The sequence below is a fragment of the Rhinolophus hipposideros genome, assembly GCF_964194185.1.
Source record: "Rhinolophus hipposideros genome assembly, chromosome: 21".
Lineage (NCBI taxonomy): Eukaryota > Metazoa > Chordata > Mammalia > Chiroptera > Rhinolophidae > Rhinolophus > Rhinolophus hipposideros.
The window spans coordinates 27,192,112-27,212,390 of NC_138067.1; the positions used below are offsets into that span (position 1 = coordinate 27,192,112).

At 41.8% G+C, this 20,279-nt stretch overlaps 1 protein-coding gene across 3 annotated transcripts; it reads right to left on the minus strand.

Annotated features, from left to right (window-relative positions):
* Positions 1–1,789: 1,789 nt before the first annotated feature.
* Positions 1,790–18,806, minus strand: LOC308489646 (uncharacterized protein C16orf46). Of its 3 annotated transcripts, none has more exons than XM_081031059.1 (4): positions 17,197–18,806; positions 10,796–10,875; positions 7,415–7,671; positions 1,790–5,583 (listed from the first exon to the last, which is right to left on the minus strand). In XM_081031059.1, the coding sequence occupies exons 3-4, from the start codon at positions 7,622–7,624 to the stop codon at positions 4,603–4,605; spliced, it is 1,191 nt and encodes a 396-aa protein (XP_080887185.1). In that variant the 5' UTR covers positions 7,625–7,671; positions 10,796–10,875; positions 17,197–18,806; the 3' UTR covers positions 1,790–4,602. The 3 variants fall into 3 exon arrangements, with proteins under 3 accessions (XP_080887185.1, XP_080887186.1, XP_080887187.1); XM_081031060.1 differs by lacking the exon at positions 17,197–18,806 and adding an exon at positions 17,033–17,090; XM_081031061.1 differs by lacking the exon at positions 10,796–10,875.
* Between the last annotated feature and the right edge of the window lie 1,473 nt (positions 18,807–20,279).

Consider the following 20,279-nt stretch of genomic DNA (forward strand, 5'->3'; position numbering starts at 1 on the left):
GCATTTGCCAAATGTGACCATTATATAATGGGGTGACTTTTATCTTTGTAAATAATGTTCTGGTTTAAGAGCATAAAAAGGGTTAGAATATGAGTTCTTTGCTTAGTCACTAATTTGCAGGAAAACCAAATCCCTGCTTCTGATTTCCTTGACATAAAGGGGAAAAAAAGTACAAAATTTTTGTAGACTTACCTGAAAGATGCCATGTAGCTACTTTTGATGGGAAGAAAAATGTGTCAGTGTCAATTTAGTTGTGAAGTGTTGTTTTATTAATGGTGTCAAACTACGGGTCATATTTTCACGTAATCCTTCACGGCCTTTATTTTAGAATGCCTATCTTAATTGCAGTCCAAACCTGCTCATCTAAACCTGCTACCTAATACTAACTCTGAAGAGCACTTACTATCTAGTATATTTAAATCAGTGCTTCTCAAACTTGTCCTCAGAGGCTCTTAAAGAAAGAAAAGGGGAAACATGTAACTTTGGGGGATTTAGGGATGAAGCCATTGAAGTGTCAAGTGTTGTACAGTTTTATTTTCCTTATATCTCACAGCGTGCATGTGTGTGTGTGTGTCCTCGTCTGAATGTTGTTAAAGTGCCACTGATTAGATTTGGCATTAGTAGAGCACATATACTTTGGGCTTCATACATACTCCTAACATCTAAAACACTTTGTTGAATGACATGAATTAATCCAGTTTCTTCAGCGAGATGTTGGCTGGTACCATGTTATAGCCAACAAGATAGTCTGCTAAATACCATTGTTTTGCAATGTTTACATCCCATGGATTCTCTCAGTTGTGTGAACTGTATTTTTTTTTTTTAAGATTTTATTGGGGAAGGGGAATAGGACTTTATTGGGGAACAGTGTGTACTTCTAGGACTTTTTTCCAACTCAAGTTGTTCTTTCAGTCTTAGTTGTGGAGGGCGCAGCTCAGCTCCAGGTCCAGTTGCCAGTTGCTAGTTGCAGGGGGCGCAGCCCACCACCCCTTTGCAGGAGTCTAACCAGCAACCTTGTGGTTGAGAGGACGCGCTCCAACCAACTGAGCCATCCGGGAGCTCAGCGACAGCTCAGCTCAAGGTGCCGTGTTCAATCTTAGTTGCAGGGGACAGACCTCACCATCCCTCGAGGGACTTGAGGAATTGAACCGGCAACCTTGTGTTTGAGAGCCCACTGGCCCATGTGGGAATCGAACTGGCAGCCTTCGGAGTTTGGAGCATGGAGCTCTAACCGCCTGAGCCACCGGGCTAGCCCCTAAGATAATTTTTGTTTAGCTGTGTTTGAGTGTCTAGTACTATTAATGAATTGTAAGCTGGTATCATTTTTTTTATTTTTCACCTTTTTTTGTAAGCTGTGGTATATTAAAACCCTTTAAATCATTCTGTAACGCGATATGTGCCTAAGTAGTAACTCTTCAGATTTAAAGTTCTGTAAGTAGCTACCATAACGACAAATCTCTTTCTGACATTCCATTTTCCTGAAATTACATTACAGAAATCAGTCAAGAAAATTGGGGTGAATAGCCACAGAAACAGCCTTCGCAGTGAAGAGTTATCAGCACCAGTGAACAATATCAGGACCAATGATATTTATCCAAATTCCATCCTTTATTCAGAGATTACTAGTTTTCTTTAGAGCACAGGCAGATTAAAACAAATGAAGTTGCTAACGGTTCTTTCACATGTAGAGGGTTAGTGAACCAGTCATAAACTTTCTGTGGTGCTGAAAATAAATGGGAGAAAAAAGTTTCCCGCCCCTCTGGCCCCTCCCTTCCCTCAGCCAGACCCTCAGCAGCACCCCCATGCCACAGCCAAGCCTCACCCAGTAGGTGACCTCAGGTGCTGTAGGAGCCCTGTGTCAGGGGCTGCCACAATTCCACGTGGTGATTTTTAAGTTTTCAAGGAAAATAGGAGTTTGGAAAGTTACTAATGAGACATCCAAAATAAATGAGGGATAAAACACAGAGCCCTCCAATGCATGGTTTGGAAAGGACTGGAGAAACCAAAACCTAATTGAGATTGTCAACTTGAGGTAGGAAGACCGTTCACCTTCTGTGCTTGACTCCTGAAAACAAAAGATTTCCCCTGTAAGTGTTCTTAGTAACCTAGAACACTAATAGGGACTGCATTCTAGTAAACACTTAGCCTTTATCTAGACTTGGACATCAAAGACCAGTTTGGACGTCCTGATTTAATCTGAATGGAAATTGGGACAAGGCGTAGAGTGACATGATCCACAGATAAACAAGCTAAACCTGGGCTAATAAGATTTGTGGTTTTCCTGAATATATTGATCTGATCAAATATGAATAGCTGGATCATTTATTTCCCTCTTATGAATAACTGGCTGTTCAAAAATTGTGCAAAAATCCTGTGGGCATGGCAGATTGTTACCGTGTTTCCCCCAAAATAAAACCTAACTGGAAAATAAGCCCTAGCATGATTTTTCAGGATGACATCCCCTGAACATAAGCCCTAATGCATCTTTTGGAGCAAAAATTAATATAAGACCCGGTCTTATTTTCGGGGAAACATGGTATTTGGAGTTTGATGGGTCTTCACTCTTACTAGTTTGCAGTTTGCAAATAAGATTCCAGAAGGACTTGATCAGGTATTTGAATAATTACCTAACAAAGAGATGCCAAATGCACAACATTATTATGTATGCACAGAGGAATTTTCTCAATATTTTGTTGGCCAAATTAATTACTTGCTCAAAAAGGATGCTATGAATCTTTAGTAAATTGGGTCATTCCTTTGTTCAGACTGGGCCTCCTCTTAATTCTAAATTATTACTATATGTTTTCCCCAAAATCTGTAGAATTTACAACCCTATCTCAATAAGAGTTCTTCTCAAGAAAGAAATATTCTTTTGTAATTTAGTGTTTTCAAACTGCCTCAAGATCTCAGAAGTACATCTAGGCTGAGTATTGTCACCCCTCACTCATGCTGGTCCATACCCTTCCCTCCCAATCAAATACTTTTGACTGTTTCACATATTGAGCTTATTCATTATTCTGCTGCTTATAAACGGGGGCTTGAAAAAACACTGACTTAGGTGGGCAAGCTGCCATAGCTAGAGGGGTCCTCAAACAGTACTGGGTCCAACACCTCCACTGTTCATAAACAGTGGGAAATTGGGGCTTCCTCTGGGGGATGGAATCCAGACGGTTTCTTCATTCAGGGGAGAAAGTATGGGCAGAACCTAAAAATTGCTTGTAGACTATAAAGAAGTGTCCAACCTAAATAGGCAAATTATACCTTTTTAAAAATTTATTGGGGTGACAATTGTTAGTGAAATTACATAGATTTCAGCTGTATTACATCATCTATAAATCCCATTGTGTGTTTACCACCCAGAGTCAGTTCTCCTTCCATCACCATATATTTGACAAATTATACCTTTTAATGACTGTTGTACTATAATCATTTCTGCATTTCTGGTGTTTTGTAAAAACAAACCAACAAAATGAAAACACCTAAACTAACAGACAAGACGTTACAAAGACAAATGATGGAAAGATGTTTACAAATACAGTCCAGAGTTCAAGTGCAACCTATCTTAAGCAAATTCAAACTGTAATTATAGAGCAGCTAAATGGTTATTCATATTGCAAAATGTTTTTTTCAGAGCATTTCTCTACATAGCATCATCACTTGGCATTTAAAACATAACTCATTCACAAATGTTTAATTTATATACAACTTCAGGAAATATGCAATGAAGTAAAATGAGGGGGGAGATGGGATAGGAGAAGCGAGAAAGTAGCAGCCCCATTCTGTCAGTGTCTGCCTGGAGTTGTAGAATTCCCAAATATCGGATGCAAAGTAAAGCTGGAGGAAGCATGTGGAATGACAGTAATCACAGTGACATTTTTTTCAAATAACTATTCTTAACCCGCTTCCAATATGGATTTTGTGGAACTGTGGCTAAACCTTCCCAGACAGACTAGCAAGAGGCTACAATATAAGGATATGTCACTTTGGACACATAGGATACAATGGATATGGTATATCCGTGGATGTAAGGATATCTCATGTTGGACGCAAGGATATTCATTTAGACACAGGCTGGATTTTTCTATTAAAGCAATGTTTCAGATCTTTGTTGTAACAGAAAATGAGGCAAACAGACAGATACCTGCCTGGTTTAAAAGACTGGGAAATAATTTAGTCCAAACAAGCCCAGTATACTTAGCTTAAGGCACTGGGGTAGGGCAGAAAGAGCCCTTTCCAGTAAGGTTGGGGCTGACGTGGGGCCATCACTGATGGAGGCCCTTCAGATTTCCCATTATCCACTTGGCTTCCAGTGGGAGAGGAGATGTAAGGCAGGCAAAGGATGAGACTGGCATTACCAGTTTGCATTTTTGTAAATGACTAAGCAACAGAAGCAGGTAACACATAAACATGGGGTTTTGAGAATAAATCAAAACCCATACAATGCGTTTCAATTTCCTCTGGTTCTACTACAAAAATAGGACAAGGGGAGGGAGGGAAGGAGGGAGAAGAGTATCGGAGAAGGGAGAGGAGAGAATGGGGGCAGGAGAGAGGATGAAGGACTTTCAAACGGTGCTTATTCACAGGGACTTGTATTGTGGCAACTCAGAGGAGTCTGTGAGTGGAGATGGGAATAACAACTCTGCTCACTGTGAGGAATGGCAGGGCAGGTCTTGGGAACACATGGGTCTCCAATGTCTGGGGCCTGTTTTCCTGCTTGGTCTCCTTGACAACACACTTTTGGGTATTCATGGGAGGTCTGGGCTCCCTGGCTGTGAATTTGGCTTTGTAGCTTTGCATTCCTTGTTTCTGCAAAATCCGCAAGGTGGTGAGACGGGGAACACTGTTGGGGTTGGGAGGGCAGAGCAGGTCTGTGTCAGGCAGGAGGGGCCAGTGCAGGCAGCGCCGCTCAGGATTGGCCAGCAGGGATGTCCTGGCCCCCGGGGGAGCGAAAGGCTGTGTGCAGCTGACCTTAAGGTGCTTAGTCAGCTCAATGGGGCTCTTTCCATCATTCCTGTCAACTGTTTTCAATCCATATGCACAAGCCACATACTCATCCTTTCCCACACTCAGCACTTTCTCTTCTGGCTGCAAAACAAAGTTCTTACTTTTCTGATCCAGAACATCCAAGCTGTTTGGGACTGAAGCCTTCAGGGGAGGCAGAACTAAAAGGGCTTTGGAAGTCAAGGCGTCTGAGACGGGGGGACCTCTGTCAGGGCCTCTGCTGGGGTCCTTGCCCCCAGCCTCAGGGGTGGCCCACTCTTCCATGCACCAAATAAACTCCGTTATTTGCAGACTTTTTTTCTCTCTCTGACTGTAGGAGGGTAAGCAGATCTTGCTAATCTCCCTGGGGGCAGTGACGGGACCTTGGGGGAGTCTCTGAGTCTGGGAGGGGCTGCCTTGAGCCTTCTCTGAGCCTGCCTCCTCCAACTTCGTGGCCAGAGACTGAGGCTTGGTCTCAGGGCTCCCTTGGGAGAGACTGATACAGAGTAAGCAGCTGCTGGCACTTCCTCCCACCTTCGCTTTTTTAAGCTTCTTCCTGGGCCAGATGCAGGCAGTTGGATAAGTCCTTCCCCAGCCATGAACCTGCAAACAAAGCAGCGTGTTACTCTCAGCTGAGCTGCCCAAACTCTAGCCGCCCCAACTATGGCCACATCCCCATGTTGGCCATCCTATTTGAACTGATATTTTTCTTTAAATAGACTTATCTTTTTGTTTTCTTTCAACCTTTAATACCTATTTCAGCCTCATACTAAAGCAATAATATTTGTAAATCCGCAATACTAGCAATAGAATTTGTTAATACTAAGATACTAAGCAAGTATCTGTAAATGGCCACCTTGATGTGCTGACTATATTTTTTCAGATGTACATTACAATGAATTTGGAACTATTACATACAAATAAAGTCACAATGGTCCATCCTTGTCCCTTCCTACCTTCTTGTACTTCTTGTACCAGGCTTTGTTTCCCATCCCCAGGGAGAACGCTGCAGGGAGGGGCTGGAGGGAGAGGATGAGCAGAGGCAGGGCCATTCCAACAACCCTTCAATGCGTATTTCAAAGTAGTTCTCTTCAGTAGTAAACTGAGCTCTCTAAACTTCTATTTTAAATTCTTAAATAGGACTGTCTACAGCCCTGACTTATCTGGCAGGGGAGTGTGCATACGGAAGGCCATAAATGCTTCAGGTGGCAGTGGGGGGGCAGTACAGTAGAGAGAGTGTTAGAGCAGAGCTCTTGAAGACATGATTCTTTCAACTGTCCAGCAGACTTGGGTGAGTCAGTCTGCCTCATCTTGGACGCAGTTTCCATATTTATAAAATAAACCAAGATCAGGATTTCTCAACATTGGCACTACCAACATTTGGGGCTTGTTATGGACTCTACGTTTGTGTCCCTCCAAAATTCCTATGTTGAAACCCTAATCCCATATGTGATGGTATTTTGGAGGTAATCAGGGTTAGATGAGGTTAAGAGGGTTCAGCCCTCAGGATGGGATCAGTGTACTTATAAGAAGAGGAGGAGATAGGGATATCTCTCTCTCCCCCGCCCCTTCTACTTGTCTGCACAAAGGAACGCCATGTGAGGGCATAACCAGGAAGAGGGCCCTCACCAAGAACTCAACCATGCTGGCACCCTGATCCTGGACTTCCATGCTCTAGAACTGTGAGATGTAACTGTCTGTTGCTTAATCCGCCCTATCTATGGCATTCTGTAAAGCAGCCCGGACTAAGATAGGGCTGGATGATTCCTTGTGGTAGGTGCCGTCCTGGGCATTGTAGGATGTGGAGCAGCACCTCTGGCACGGACCCATTAGATGCCAGCAGCATCTCCTCCCCCTTCCCCCAGTTGTGATATTGCCAAGTGGTGCCTGAGAATCACTGGATTAGACTTTATAGTTCTAATCCATTATAGATTAGACCTTATAATTCCCTTATAGTTCTAAAGTTAGGATTCTATTTTTGATTTGAAGAATATTTGAAGAATAAATTCACAGGGTTCTGAGTGGAACCTCCAGGAAAGAACTCTCAGGGAGTTTGGTAGTTAAGGAGCTGGAGTCCAGATCTTGGCCACTGGCTGGGTGACCGTCGGTACATTATTTCACCTTTTGGATGCCTCAGTATCCTTGTCCAAAAAGTGAGGCTGTTTGTAATACCTGCCGCATAGGGCGATTGTGAGGTGGAATGGAGATGCGCATGAAGGATTTAGCACTGTGCTTGTCAATACTAGGTGGCCATAAATACTAAATAAAAGGTACTACTAATCTCATTATTAATATCTTGCCTCTGTTCCAAAGGTTTCTATATTTCATTGATGACACATTTTTTGGTAATTTATAACTATTTTTGAAAAACAAGTAAAAGAAAAGGCTTGCATCAAAATACTGATGTGTAAGTAAGCTACAAGAAGATACTCACTGCTTCTTCCCATCCAGTTCCAATAAGAAATTCATTGGCTTTTTCATCTTGTTCAAGTGTAATGTCACTGATATTGAGAAGACAACAAACATGATTCTTTTCACTTTTTTCATCTGGACAAGTGTAGCTTAATTCAGTTCCTTCTGTGCTTTGAATTTCATTATTTTCGCTATTTTCTAACTCAATCTCATTTTTCTGGCAGAGATCCATTACTGTGATTACTATGGTGGTTGCTTAAAGTTTTTAACATCTTCTTCCTGTAGTTTGAAACGCGGATTGAATTGTTTTTAATATTCATTTTTTTAAAAAGCAATTCAATAACTCAATTCAATATCTTCTTCAAGACATTCAGGAATAAACTGAGAAGAAATATAAAACCACCCATTGTCAACTATTGACATTATAAAGGATAAGTCTAATTTTAATTACAGACTAATGGATTTAATTAAAGATCAAAGTTGGGAGTGAAGAAAAGAGGAGAGGAAGATGTGAGCACAGCCTCTATCCATCCTGATGGGGTACAGACTACTGTAAGCAAAGTGGGTTTAAGCATCCCTACCTTCCACTCCAAAAATGTCCAAATGATATTGTACTAATATGAAGAGAATCGCAGTGGGTGTGTGTCACTAATGCACCCCAGTTTCCTCTTCTTTCCCTTTCCAACAACTCTGGATATTGGCTTGGGGATCCTTAGGCTTCTGCAGAAACTGGTGGAGCATGTAGTCTGAGCTAAGTCAATCGGTTCATTCTAATTCATAGTATATGACTGGTGTCCTTATAAAAAGGGGAAATTTGGATGTAGAAGCATGAATAGAGGGAAGAAGATGTGAAGAGACACAGGGAGAAGATGGCCATCTACGAGCCAAGAAAAGAGGCCTGCCACAGATCCTTCCCTGTAGCCGTCAGAAGGAATCAACTCCTGCCGACACCCTGATTTTGGGTTTGAGCCTCTAGAACTGTGAGACAATATGCCACCAAGTCTGTAGCCCTTTGTTATGGCAGTCCTAGGAAATTAGTACAGTAGATGGTGGTGACAGTGATGGTGGTGGTGATGGTAATGATGATGATGATACTATCTATCTTTAATTAATGCTTTTCCAGGTTGAAAAATGGGACTTGGCATTCATAATCCAGTCAAGGGGTTAAGAAGGTTATAATCCTGATTATGAGCACAGACTACTCCCGTGCCAAACAGCCAGGGTTCCAATCCTATTTATTAGCTGCATGACCTTGGGTAAGTTACTTTTCTGGGTCTGTTTGCTCATCTATGAAAAGAGCATGATTTTCATACCTTCCCACAGACGGGTTCCTCCTGGGGACCCCACAAGCTGCATAGATGAACTCTAATGCAGGGGTGTCCAAACTGCGGCCCGAGGGCCAACTGTGGCCCGCAATCCATTTTTTATTGGCCCACAGCAAATTCCAAAAATATATTTAGTTAACTTAAATAAACGAGGTGAGGCAATACGTACTTCACCTCAAGTGAGTGGCCCGGCTGTTTGTGTATTTTACTGCATATGGCCCTTGGTGAAAAACGTTGAAAAAAGTTTGGACACCCCTCCTCTAATGCCTAAGCAGTGACTGACAATGATCCACCTGAGTGCTAAAGAACAGCCAGTGCCTTCTTGAGGAAGTGCTGCTTGTAATGAGACAGAGTACACCTGGGATCACACACCTTGCTTTCTCTCGCCCCAAGAAACCCACATTTTTCATTTTCCGTTGAGGTGAAGGTAAGTAACTGTTTATAACAGTATCTGTTCAATTATTATTTCAGCTTTTTCACTTAAGCTTAAAGTGGCATTTTGACGGTAATAAAGTTCAATTTACCTGTGGAAGGTCAAATATCTTTGGACATTCTAATCTTTTTACAATATGACATCAGAGGAAAGGAATGAGATCTGAAAGGAAGAAACTTCTATTACGAGTAACTAAAAACTAGAAGTGCTATTTTGGTTACACACAGAAACAAGATTAAGGACCTGACAGATTGTACAAACCAGCCCAATCCTTTCATATTATGAAATTTCACTTCAGTCACTGCCCAGGCCAAAGAAGCTCCTAAACCTTGTACTCTTCTGAATTACAACTACATTTGTACCCCCAAAACCCCACAAACTTAATACGCATGTGTATAATTCGAAAGGGAAAAGCAGAGAATCAAAAGCAAAGCTGTTCATTAAATAATAAAACAAACTTAAACTTGAGGTTATTATAGCAATGAAATAGATACTGTTTAGGAGAGATTAAAGAGCTTTAGAATGTTCAAATCAGTAAGAAAAATGTTCTGTGCTTGAAGTATCTCCACTGACAAGGCATTCACTACTTAGAGACCCTGCTCAAATGCAAAGCGCTCTAATTTACTGGTTCTCAAACTTGGCTGCACCTTGGAATCATCTGGGGAGCTTTACGAAAAATAAAACTACCCAGACTCCACCCACAAAGATTCTGATTCTAACGGGTCTGAGCACAGCCTTGCCTTCGTGATTTTTTAGATCACCCGAGGTGATTCTAAAGCCCAGCAAACTTAGAGAACTACTGCTCTGTTAGAAAGTTCTTCCTTATATTGAACCAACACTGCTTTCCCTGCCCTTTTAACATCCTCTACTCCTTGGTCCTAGTTTCGCCCTCCAGAGCAAGGCTCAGTGATGGGAAGCCTTCCCATCCATGGATGGGGTTCAGGAGGTCTATGGTGCCTCTGAAGATGCTCAATCTGTTTTTCAGGGAAGGGCCTGCATCTGTTATGAAGCAGTCCGTCACGACAAAAGGTTGAAGAATCATTGATCCAGAGATAGTCCATTGCCTCAGCCTCTAGACAGCCCTATGAAAAAATTCCATTGTATTCTTTTCTCTTTCAGGTTAACCATCCTCAGCACCTTCTACTATTAGGTTGATGCAAAAGTAATCGCAGTTTTTGTAATTAAACCTTTTAAACCACAATTACTGTTGCACCAACCTAATACTTCCCACATGCCTTGAGAATTTTGAAATCTGAGGGAAAGTCTTTATCTCTGCCTCTTTCTCTGTATATCCAGAGAGAGGAACAGCAGAGGCCCAGGATACAATATTGAGTAAGCCCCTATTTTGGAGTCAGTACAATTGGACCGAGTGAGGGCACCAGAAGAGGTCCTAGTCACATGATATTACAAAGTGCTGAAAGAAACCCAGGTAACAGTAATAATTTAGTAATAAAACTTACTGTTACATAACTCTGTGTTCCAGGCACTGTTATAAGCACTTTACACATTTGTTATAAATTCTACATTTTTATAAGTACTTTACTTATTTTATGGGGGATCATGGGAACTATACTGACTCCTATGACTGAAAACTCGGAGTCAGTACACATAGTATTCTTAGTCAAATGGTCAGATTCCTCCATACCAGATTGCTAGGTGGTCCTCTGGAACCCTGGTGTTCTTCAAAATGCTTCACTGCTAAAACAACATATCGGCGGTCTTTTCCTAATTAGAAAAAAGATTCAGTTAGTGGAAAGAATGGTCTTAATTTTACGTTTTCCTCCTAAAAATGTGCCTTCAAGTTTTATTGCCCATTCTTGTCTTCCAGCTCCTATAAGAAATGACAAATAGGAATGTACAAGAAGCAATCGAAGATCCTAAAAGAGTAGATATGTGACTTCTTACAAATTATATGCAGTTTGACTTTTATGTTGAAATGCAGAAATCTGCATTGATATGACACACTTGTTTTCTGTAAAATTATGCCTACTTTACAGATTTGAAGTAAATCAATACCTCATGCTATTCCACTTCTTGACTTCCAATGAGCTTTACAACCTGATTCAATTTGAGAATCACTGGTATAAAGCATACATCAAAGTCCTTATTAATGTTTTCCAAGAAAATCACATTAAGGAAACACGAAGATCATAATGAAAATGCTACCATGGGAAAATGCATTTGTACTTGCAACTAGAAAATTGGATTTCGAGCACAAAGCAGGAAGGCACACAGACGTAGGCCACAAGGTATTAAGGGCTATGACGTGTGCTATTGAAGGGACTCAAACCAAAATGTACAAAGAAGAAAATGCATCCAAAAGTACACGCTTGGATAAATAAGAATAAACCCAAAGAAAAACTGATCAAGGAACTTAAGATATTTTGGAAATGAAATAAAGAAGATGAATGAGAGTCTAAGAAACAGAGCCTATGGAAATTCACTATGATCCAGAAAAATATCTCTTCGAGTAGCATTTAAAGACAGAAATGGTAAGGAAACGATCAGAAAGAAACAAAACTGTAACATAGTTTAATTTTATTTTACCAATTAAACATAAGCAATTATGATTTGCTTCAAAAGAATCCTGCAAGGAGTATGGGAAGTGTGGGAGTTGTGGTGGTTGGGGTTAGAGATTATATGATGAAATAAAAGTGGCCATAAATTGCTGTTTGTTGTAGATGGGTATGAGGACATGGAGATTAGCTGTATTCTTCACTTTACTTTTATGTAAGCGTGAAGTCTTCCATAACAAAAACTTTTAAGCCATTATGTTATCAGAACGGTTCAAGAAATGAAATGTGGGATGATGGTGAAGGTGAGTATACAATGAATCTTCACAGTAAGTCAGCTGAAATAAATGCATCAAAGAATAGACAACATAGTTTGTATAATTTTAAGTTGGAATAAAAACCTTGCACAAGGACTTATGGACAAAGAACAGGTGTACCACAAAGGTATAAAAAAATCAGAGAATAGAGTTTATGAAGATGATTCAGACAACTCCGTCAGTATTTGTCCAATTACTCATAAGTCAAAGTACCCAAGGCAATCTCACTGAATTTACTGCACTGCAAAAGAAAGGCTAGAAATGAAGGGAAAAGAAAAGACATTACCTTTTGGATCTCTGACACTGTATTATGATCATGCAGATTTTTAATTAACTGAGAAGTACAGAGACTACCAATTGCCTCTTTGTTATACATCTTGCAAAATCAATGTAGCTTTAACACTCAAGCCAATCTGTAACTTAGAATACAAAGCGTCCTGCTCCTGAAATGAACAAAGACTTCTATTAAATTATAAAGGACCAGTGGCAGAGGCATACCAATATTACAATGGAGTCCAGGAAAAGGCACATTTTATGTTGCTGATCTCATGCATGTGTTGTATAAAAGTTAAAATGGGATGGGAGGGGGTGAAATCAATGTAAACTAAGGACAATGACCATATCTACTATTTGCAAAATAAGTAATGTTGCATGAAGTAAAACCTATGTGAAAAAAAGAGACCACATGAGCAAGAACACAAATTTCCAAAAGGCTAGTAGATGATGAGAAACTAAGGGATAGCAGAAGACACAAGAAGAGACAGAAGGATGCCATATTAGTATAGAAAGGTACTTTGTATTTCTTTGATCAAGAGGGTGATGATGTGGTTATTTTATCATTTCAATGAAAGTGAAGTTAGAAATGGATCTAGGTTAAAAGGTTAAAAATAATTGCAAAAACCGGATTACTATTGCACCAACCTAATATTTAAAAAAGCCCAATAAAACTCTGAATTTTTTGTTTGTAGTTTGTTTGCCCTAGATATGGCTCAAGCTGCCAGGTTCTTTTTGAAAAAGGGTTGCCCTGGCAAGCTTACCAGGGTACACTTCAGTTTGGCATGGCACTGTCTGTTAGCCTCCATTACCTAGTATTAATCTAGATAGGCAATGTTATGCTGCAATAACAAACAATTCTAATTTTCCCCCCAGTGATGAAAAAAACAACGAAAATTTATTTCTAATATATGCTACATGTCTGTTGTATGTCATGGATTCTGCTCCATATTATCCTTACTCTGGAATTGAACTAACGGAGGCATCGTGATGGGGAAACCATAGCCAACTATGAGGGCAAACATAGGGAATCACAAACTGACTCTTAGATGCTTTTACCTGGAAGTAATATAAGACTTCAGTCCCCATGCCACTAGCTGGAACAATTCACAAAGCTTTGCCTAACTTTAAGGAGAAGTGTGGATTACACTTCCTCTTAAATCTCCAGAGGGAAAAGGAAGCCAGATTTTGGTGACCAGTAGTAATGTCTTGGTACTACATTAGTCTGGTATTATCATATCAGATGCGTCATGCAAAGCAAACAGTTCTTATGTATTAAGAACGTTATTACCTAAAATGTGGACCTTAGTGGTCCTTGAAGACAGTCCAGGGGCCCCGGGAATGGGAAGTTGTAGATATTGGAAGGGTAAGGCTATGTGCCTATAACATGATAATTCTTTTCTTAAAACTTTTATCAATTCTTTGGATTCTAAAACGTACAGAGCATGCCAAAATTGTATACACATTTTAAGAAAGCAAAAAACTGTATTAAAATTCTAATACTCAATATATACTGATAACAAAAATGAATACAAGTCATGTGTATACATTTTTTTGGCACCCAGGTATATGAAAATATAAAGGCCGAAGAATAGACAATCTTAAAGAAGAAGTTGGAAGTACAACTGCTGAATATCAAAATTAGAATCTAGACCAGGATTTTCTTATCGATGTGTACTGACAAGCTGGTTTTAAACTTTAGTAGGAAATGCAAAGGAACTACAATAGGTATAACAATTATGAAAATAAAGAATAAAGTGGAGGAATCACATTCCCCAGTTCTAAAAACCACCATAGAGCTACAGGAATCAGTATGATATTGGTGAATGGAGAGACACATAGATCAATGGGCCAGAATAGGGAGCCCAAAAATATACTCACACAAACAGGACCAATTGATTTTCGACAAAGATGCAAGAATAATTAAATGCAGAAAGGATAGTCTTTTTAACTATAGTGTTTCACCACTGGCCATCCAGAGGCCAAATTATCGTTCCAATTTTAGTATATGTGCTGCCGAAGCGAGCACTCAGAGGCCAAATTATTTTGAACTCAAAATGGATCCTAGATCTAAATATAAATCATAAAACTACATAACTTTTAAAAGAACACAGAAAATCTTCATGACCTGCAGTCACGCATTATTGTTAGACATGTTTAAGTACTTTTAATAACTGAGAGCTTATTACTTTACATGCTACTTCTTTTCATTCCAGCAGCAGCTTTAAGACTAAAATATTCTCAAATCAAGACATCTGCAAGCCTGCAAATTTTGCTACTTTCCTGGCGTTCCTCCCAAACACAGCATATGATAATCCCGAAAATATCTGAAGACAGCTATCATTTCTTCAGACAAGAATCTCAAATTCCCTTCTCTTAAGAATGCACAGTTACTTGTCAATGTCTTTAAAATGTAGTATCTGGAAATGAGGGCAATACTTTAAATTCAGTCTGTCTAGAAGTGTCTGTTTGAAATCTGACTCCCTTTGATCTGAAATCTACATCTATGAATTCAACAAAGATGGCTATGTTTTTTTAAACTCTATATACCAATCTTGATTAACACTGAGCTTGAGGTCAACTACAACTTCTAGATTTCTTTTCATATGAATTGTTAATAATCCCTTCTTCTTCAGTTCATATCCATGATGCTGATTTCCTTTAATTTTTTTTTTTTAGCTAGCTGTGGGGACGGAGCCAGTAGTGCAGTTTCCAGGCTCTTGGCCTCACGTGGAAAGGTGCTGGCTCGGGTAGTAAATGGCCATCAACTGTGATTGGATGGCCATCAGCTGTGGCTAGTTGGCCGTCAGCTGTAACCAGTGAGCCATTGGCCACTAATATAACTGCCATGGCTACGCTAGCATTAAAATGGGGGTTAGCAAGAAGATGGTGGCTGAGCTAGCAAGTGGTGGAGTGAGAGTTGCGGATCATGTGGCTCCTGTTTCCTGTTTCTCCCACCCAGCCACCAGCGAGACTATAGTGGTGTGACTCCCCTACCTATGGCTCCGTGGGTGTTCCTTTTTGGCCTCACCGTATCCTGCATTCTTATGTGGGGAGCGGGAGCACAGACCCCCGCATGAGTCCCCACGTGACACTAGCTGTAGACATCCAAATATATCAGATCCTTTCTAAAATTTCCTTTTTGGGACGGTCCAAAGACCATCATCCCAACCTGCTTATAGATAATTCTGAATCTGACACCCTACAGTTTGGCCATTTCTTCCCATTCCCACTTTAAGACTCCATTAATTCAATGGACGTATCTTCTGTAACTTCATTTAAGCCACTGATACAAATGTTGGTGAGGAAAGGGTAAAAGACATTGCCCTGTGGATATTCCTAGTACTTGGGTGTTTACTAATTATCCAACCAGCTGTAAGTTCACCTCACTCTACAATTACCTGGCCTACATTTCAAATTTCATCTGTAGGATTCCTCATCCATCAATTTAGGCAATCCTAATGAAACAAAAGCAAATCTTACCAAGAGTTAAGGAAGTTTACAGGTACATTAATGGCTATTAATTTCTTTTTACATTTATTGTCTACATTAGGGATGAAGACTATGTTCCAATTTTCAGTTCCAAACAAGTAGTGGCTACCTAGGGCGTTGTATTGAGAAGGATCTTAAGACTTGGCCACTAGAGGAAAGAGTTCTGTGATTGATTAATGATGTCTGTTAGGGAATAAAAACGGAAGATTGTGGAAGCACATGAGCCATACACAGTATCTGCCACTGCTGTCAATACAGTCAGACTACAAATGCCTCACCGTGGATTCCTACACCTGGTGGGGGGAATATTGATGGTCAGGAGAGGTGAGAAACCCAGGGTGTTTAAGTCAAAAGTAGGCTGTTTACGTCAAAGGCAGGCTGAAATTCTTCAAAACTCCTTACTGTCTCCACACCTACCCCCATCTTCCTAGAAGTTTCAAGTTTAAAGGAATTTTTAATCTATGTCAGATTTCCAGCCAGGGAAAGATGGGTTTCTGGCAGCCTCACTCGGAATTCTGAATGGATGTTCCTGCGGATCCTTATCAATGTGTTGAATGAAGAAATCAGTGAACAGAAACATTGTTAGCCATGGTGGAAGTTAAGTTTCTTAATACGAAGCTAAGTAAGCTTCATTCCTGTGAACTGGTTAAATAGGTCTTGAAGATTGGCTGGAGCATGCTGATCCCTGGTAATACAGTTTCTAAAGGAAAAACGACATTGGGACTTCAATCTAATTCACAATTTTGGAACACAGTTTGGCAAGGAGTTGCCTCCAAGTTAAAGCGCATACACCACCCAACTTGTACAATTTGTTCACATTTTCCAGAGTATAAATCTTATCTCCCCACGTGAATTATTCGTGCCTTATGCTTCTTATGTGCCCACAGAGCTCAGCAGCTTTGATTGTTCGTAGAATGATTCCTAGGAGGGTGGTTCCCACAGCTATTTCTTTGGATCGGACCATTTCTACTACAATCCCAGTCTCCCAACTCTTCCGCCTTTTCCACTCACATTCATTTACTCACTGACTGCCCATTATTAGATGCCTAACACTGGGAATAAAATAATAAAACAATGCCCGTCTTCCCAGCTCTCACACAGCTTACAATCTATATAAAAATACGTCTTCAATCACAGACCCCCAACCTGTCCCTCCTAAAGCTCAGGCACCTCACACCTGGCTCTTCTCTCCCCTGCAGGCTCCTCCCCTTCTTCCAGGAGCCATTCTTCTTCCTCATCTACCTCCTCTCCTTCCTCCAGCAGTTCCTACCATCACACAAAGGATACCTTCTCTTCTTTCAAGAGCTAACCCCGCCAGCAAAACGTCCTTATTTGCCCCACCCAGCCCCTCCCCGCCCTCCATTGGCTCCTCCCTCGCAGCGCCCCGCCCTTCCAACGGCTCCTCCCACTGCCCCACCCATTTCGTGCTGCTGCTCCCCAGGCCGCACTACCTCTCCCTTGTGCCTCTCCGCCTCAGAGCGCAGCTTCTCGAACGGGGCAGGCCTCTCGCTCTGCCGCCCGTGGAGTGGTGCGGGGCTTTGCTCCGGAAGCGGGGACGCTCACACCCTCACGTGGGGCCAGTGGGGTGGCAGATCCCGAGGCCGCTTAGTCCGCGCTGGTAGGGAAGGGCGACGGTTGCCCTGGGTTACGACGCGCTGGGGCGGGCCCGCGGAGGTTCGCAGCGGAAGTTACGTAGGGCCCACCTCGCGCCACAAAACTGAGCGCGGGAGGCGGCGCTGGCTGACGCGTGGGCGCGTGCCGGCGGGAGGCGCTGCGTGGCCGCCCACCTCCCAGTGCGTCGGAGGAGCTCGTGGCCGGCTGCAGGCGCCGGAGGCTGCGTGGCAAGGTACTGTGTGGCCTTCGGCGCCGTTCGGGGAAATAAATTAGGGGCTGTTTGCCGGCGGGACCCTGGAGTTAGGAAGGGAGGGCCCTTTGGACCAGCTTTCCCCCGCAGACAGCGGGCCTCTCACCCGACACTCTGTTGTCCCGGGGACGGAGGAGGATTCCGAGGGAGTGCCCGGTGCGCGATGCGGGATAGGCAGTAGCCTCCCCGGCCTCCACCTGCCAGATGCCAACCAAAAATGTGCCCCACTTTGCCAGCTGTCCCCATATCGCCCCTTCCCCTTGGGAACGACTGTGCTAAGGTGATGCAGGCCAAAAGCTTCATCCGAGGAGGACCCGTTGTTCTTTAACTTTCGGCGCCTGCCTGCGCGACTGGGCAGTACTGTAATAGTTTAAATCGGCTGGTGGTATCAAGTAGCATTTATCGAACTTGCGTGACAGTACAAGTCTGTGAAGTGGGTATTGGCGTCTCTTGTACAAATGAAGAAATGTAGCCTCGCGTCCTTAAATCAACTGAGGGACTCCTTGAAGACAGTGCACGGCTCCCCCTTCCTGCCCTCCCACTTTGGCGCAGGTTACTTCTCAGCGCCTCCAGGTGCAGCAGGGATGGGAACATAAGCCGCAAGGCAGGCAGTAGGTGGCAGAGCCTGGACCCAACTCGGGTCTGATTCCAGAGCCCTTACGCTTTCTGGGTTTAGAAGTGTATTTCTGCTGTAGAAAAATATTAGAATACATCATTGTGATTGTAAGGAGTAATTACTGCTTCGTACAGTACAGTATTAATTGGCCTTTAAATAAGTCCGTGGAAAGCCTTTTATGTAATGTAAATACATTGTTCTAAGATGTTAGAACAAAATACTTTTCTAGAATATGACTATTTTTTTAAGGTATAATTTTTCTTTACCTAAAATACACCTATTTGGATCCTTTGTCTTTCACAACCTGGAAGGAATGGTATGCTTGCATGCTTCTAAAAATAATTGTACATAAAACAAAACATAAAACCTCATCGCATTTTTGTGTGTTAAACCTAAAAAAATTTTAATCCTAAATTTAAACAGCAGCAAAGGATGTGAACTCCAGAGTATCGTAAATGTTTCCATTTTAAAATGTTACATTATTCTTTTAAAAGTCAATAGTTTAGTGGTTACCAGAGGGTAAGGGGGGTGGGGGGTGGGAGATGAGGGTAAGGGGGATCAAATATATGGTGATGGAAGGAGAACTGACTCTGGGTGGTGAACACACAATGGGATTTATAGATGATGTAATACAGAATTGTACACCTGAAATTATGTAATTTCATTAACAATTGTCACCCCAATAAATAAATTTAAATTAGAAAAAAAAAAAAAGTCTTGAGGGTCCGCCCAGTGGCTCAAGTGGTTGGAGCTCCCTGCTCCTAACTCGGAAGGCTGCCGGCTCGATTCCCACATGGGCCAGTGGGCTCTCAACCACAAGGTTGCCAGTTCAATTCCTCGACTCCCGCAAGGGATGGTGGGCAGTGCCCCCTGCAACTAAGATTGTATACGGCACCTTGAGATGAGCTGCCGCTGAGCTCCGGGATGGCTCAGTTTGTTGGAGCTCAGTTTGTTGGAGCACGTCCTCTCAACCACAAGGATGCCGGTTCGACTCCTGCAAGGGATAGTGGGCTGTGCCCACTGCAACTAAGATTGAACACGGCACCTTGAGCTGAGCTGCTCAGTTGGTTGGAGCCTGGGCTCTCCAACTACAAGGTTGCCATTCTGATTCCTGGACTCCAAGGGATGGTGGGCTGTGCCCCCTGCAACTAGAACAGTAACTGGACCTGGAGCTGAGCTGCGCCCTCCACAACTAAGATTGAAAGGACAACAACTTGAAGCTGAACCGCACCCTCCACAACTAAGATTGAAAGGACGACAACTTGACTTGGAAAAAAGGCCTGGGAGTACACACTGTTCCCCAATAAAGTCCTGTTCCCCTTCTCCCCCGCCCGCCAAAAAAAAAAAAAAAAAGTCTTGAAAGAAATTTTAATGGTAGTTTGATAGCCATTAACATCTATTTAAAAATACATGAATAGGGGCAGCCAGATGGCTCAGTTGGTTAGAGCGTGAGCTCTAACCCTCAATTCCCTCATGAGACGGTGGGCCATAACCCCTGCAACTAAAGAAAATGGTGACTGGATTTGGAGCTGAGCTTCGCCCTCTACAACTAGATTGAAGAACGACTTGGAGCTGATGGGCCCTGGAGAAACACAGTTCCCCGATAAAAAGATTTTTTAAATACATAAATAAACTTAAAGATGGAAGTTTCTCTTTTGCTTTTTCTCCTTAAAGTCATAATTGTATTTATTCTGCTTTCTCCACAAAATTTTATTCTAACATACATTTATGGTCATAGATTCTTTATGGTACTCTGTCATTTTTCTGCAATAAATGTATATAATTTGAAAATAAAATTAAAAAAAATTTTTAAGACCATAAAACTAACAGTTCAACTTTTTTCCGGATTGAGAATTACCTTTATTCCTAATCAGTTGGGAAAAGAGGAATACATTCCATGTATCTATGGGTAGATACTACATATTATTAGATTGAGTCAAATTCAGCCCCAATTTTATTCCATTTTTTTTATAGATGTAAGCTGGGATATCTTGTTCACATGAAGATGCACATTGAAAGAGGTTTTGTTATAGCAGTGTTTCTTTGCACACTAG

What these genes read in the sequence shown, in the direction of transcription:
- LOC308489646 (XM_081031061.1), bottom strand. Translation starts at nt 7,624, where the DNA reads ATGGATCTCTGCCAGAAAAATGAGATTGAGTTAGAAAATAGCGAAAAT. An exon ending in GAACTGGATGGGAAGAAGCA is followed by an intron (nt 5,584 to 7,414) that starts GTGAGTATCTTC and finishes CTTTGTTTGCAG; the next exon opens with GTTCATGGCTGGGGAAGGAC.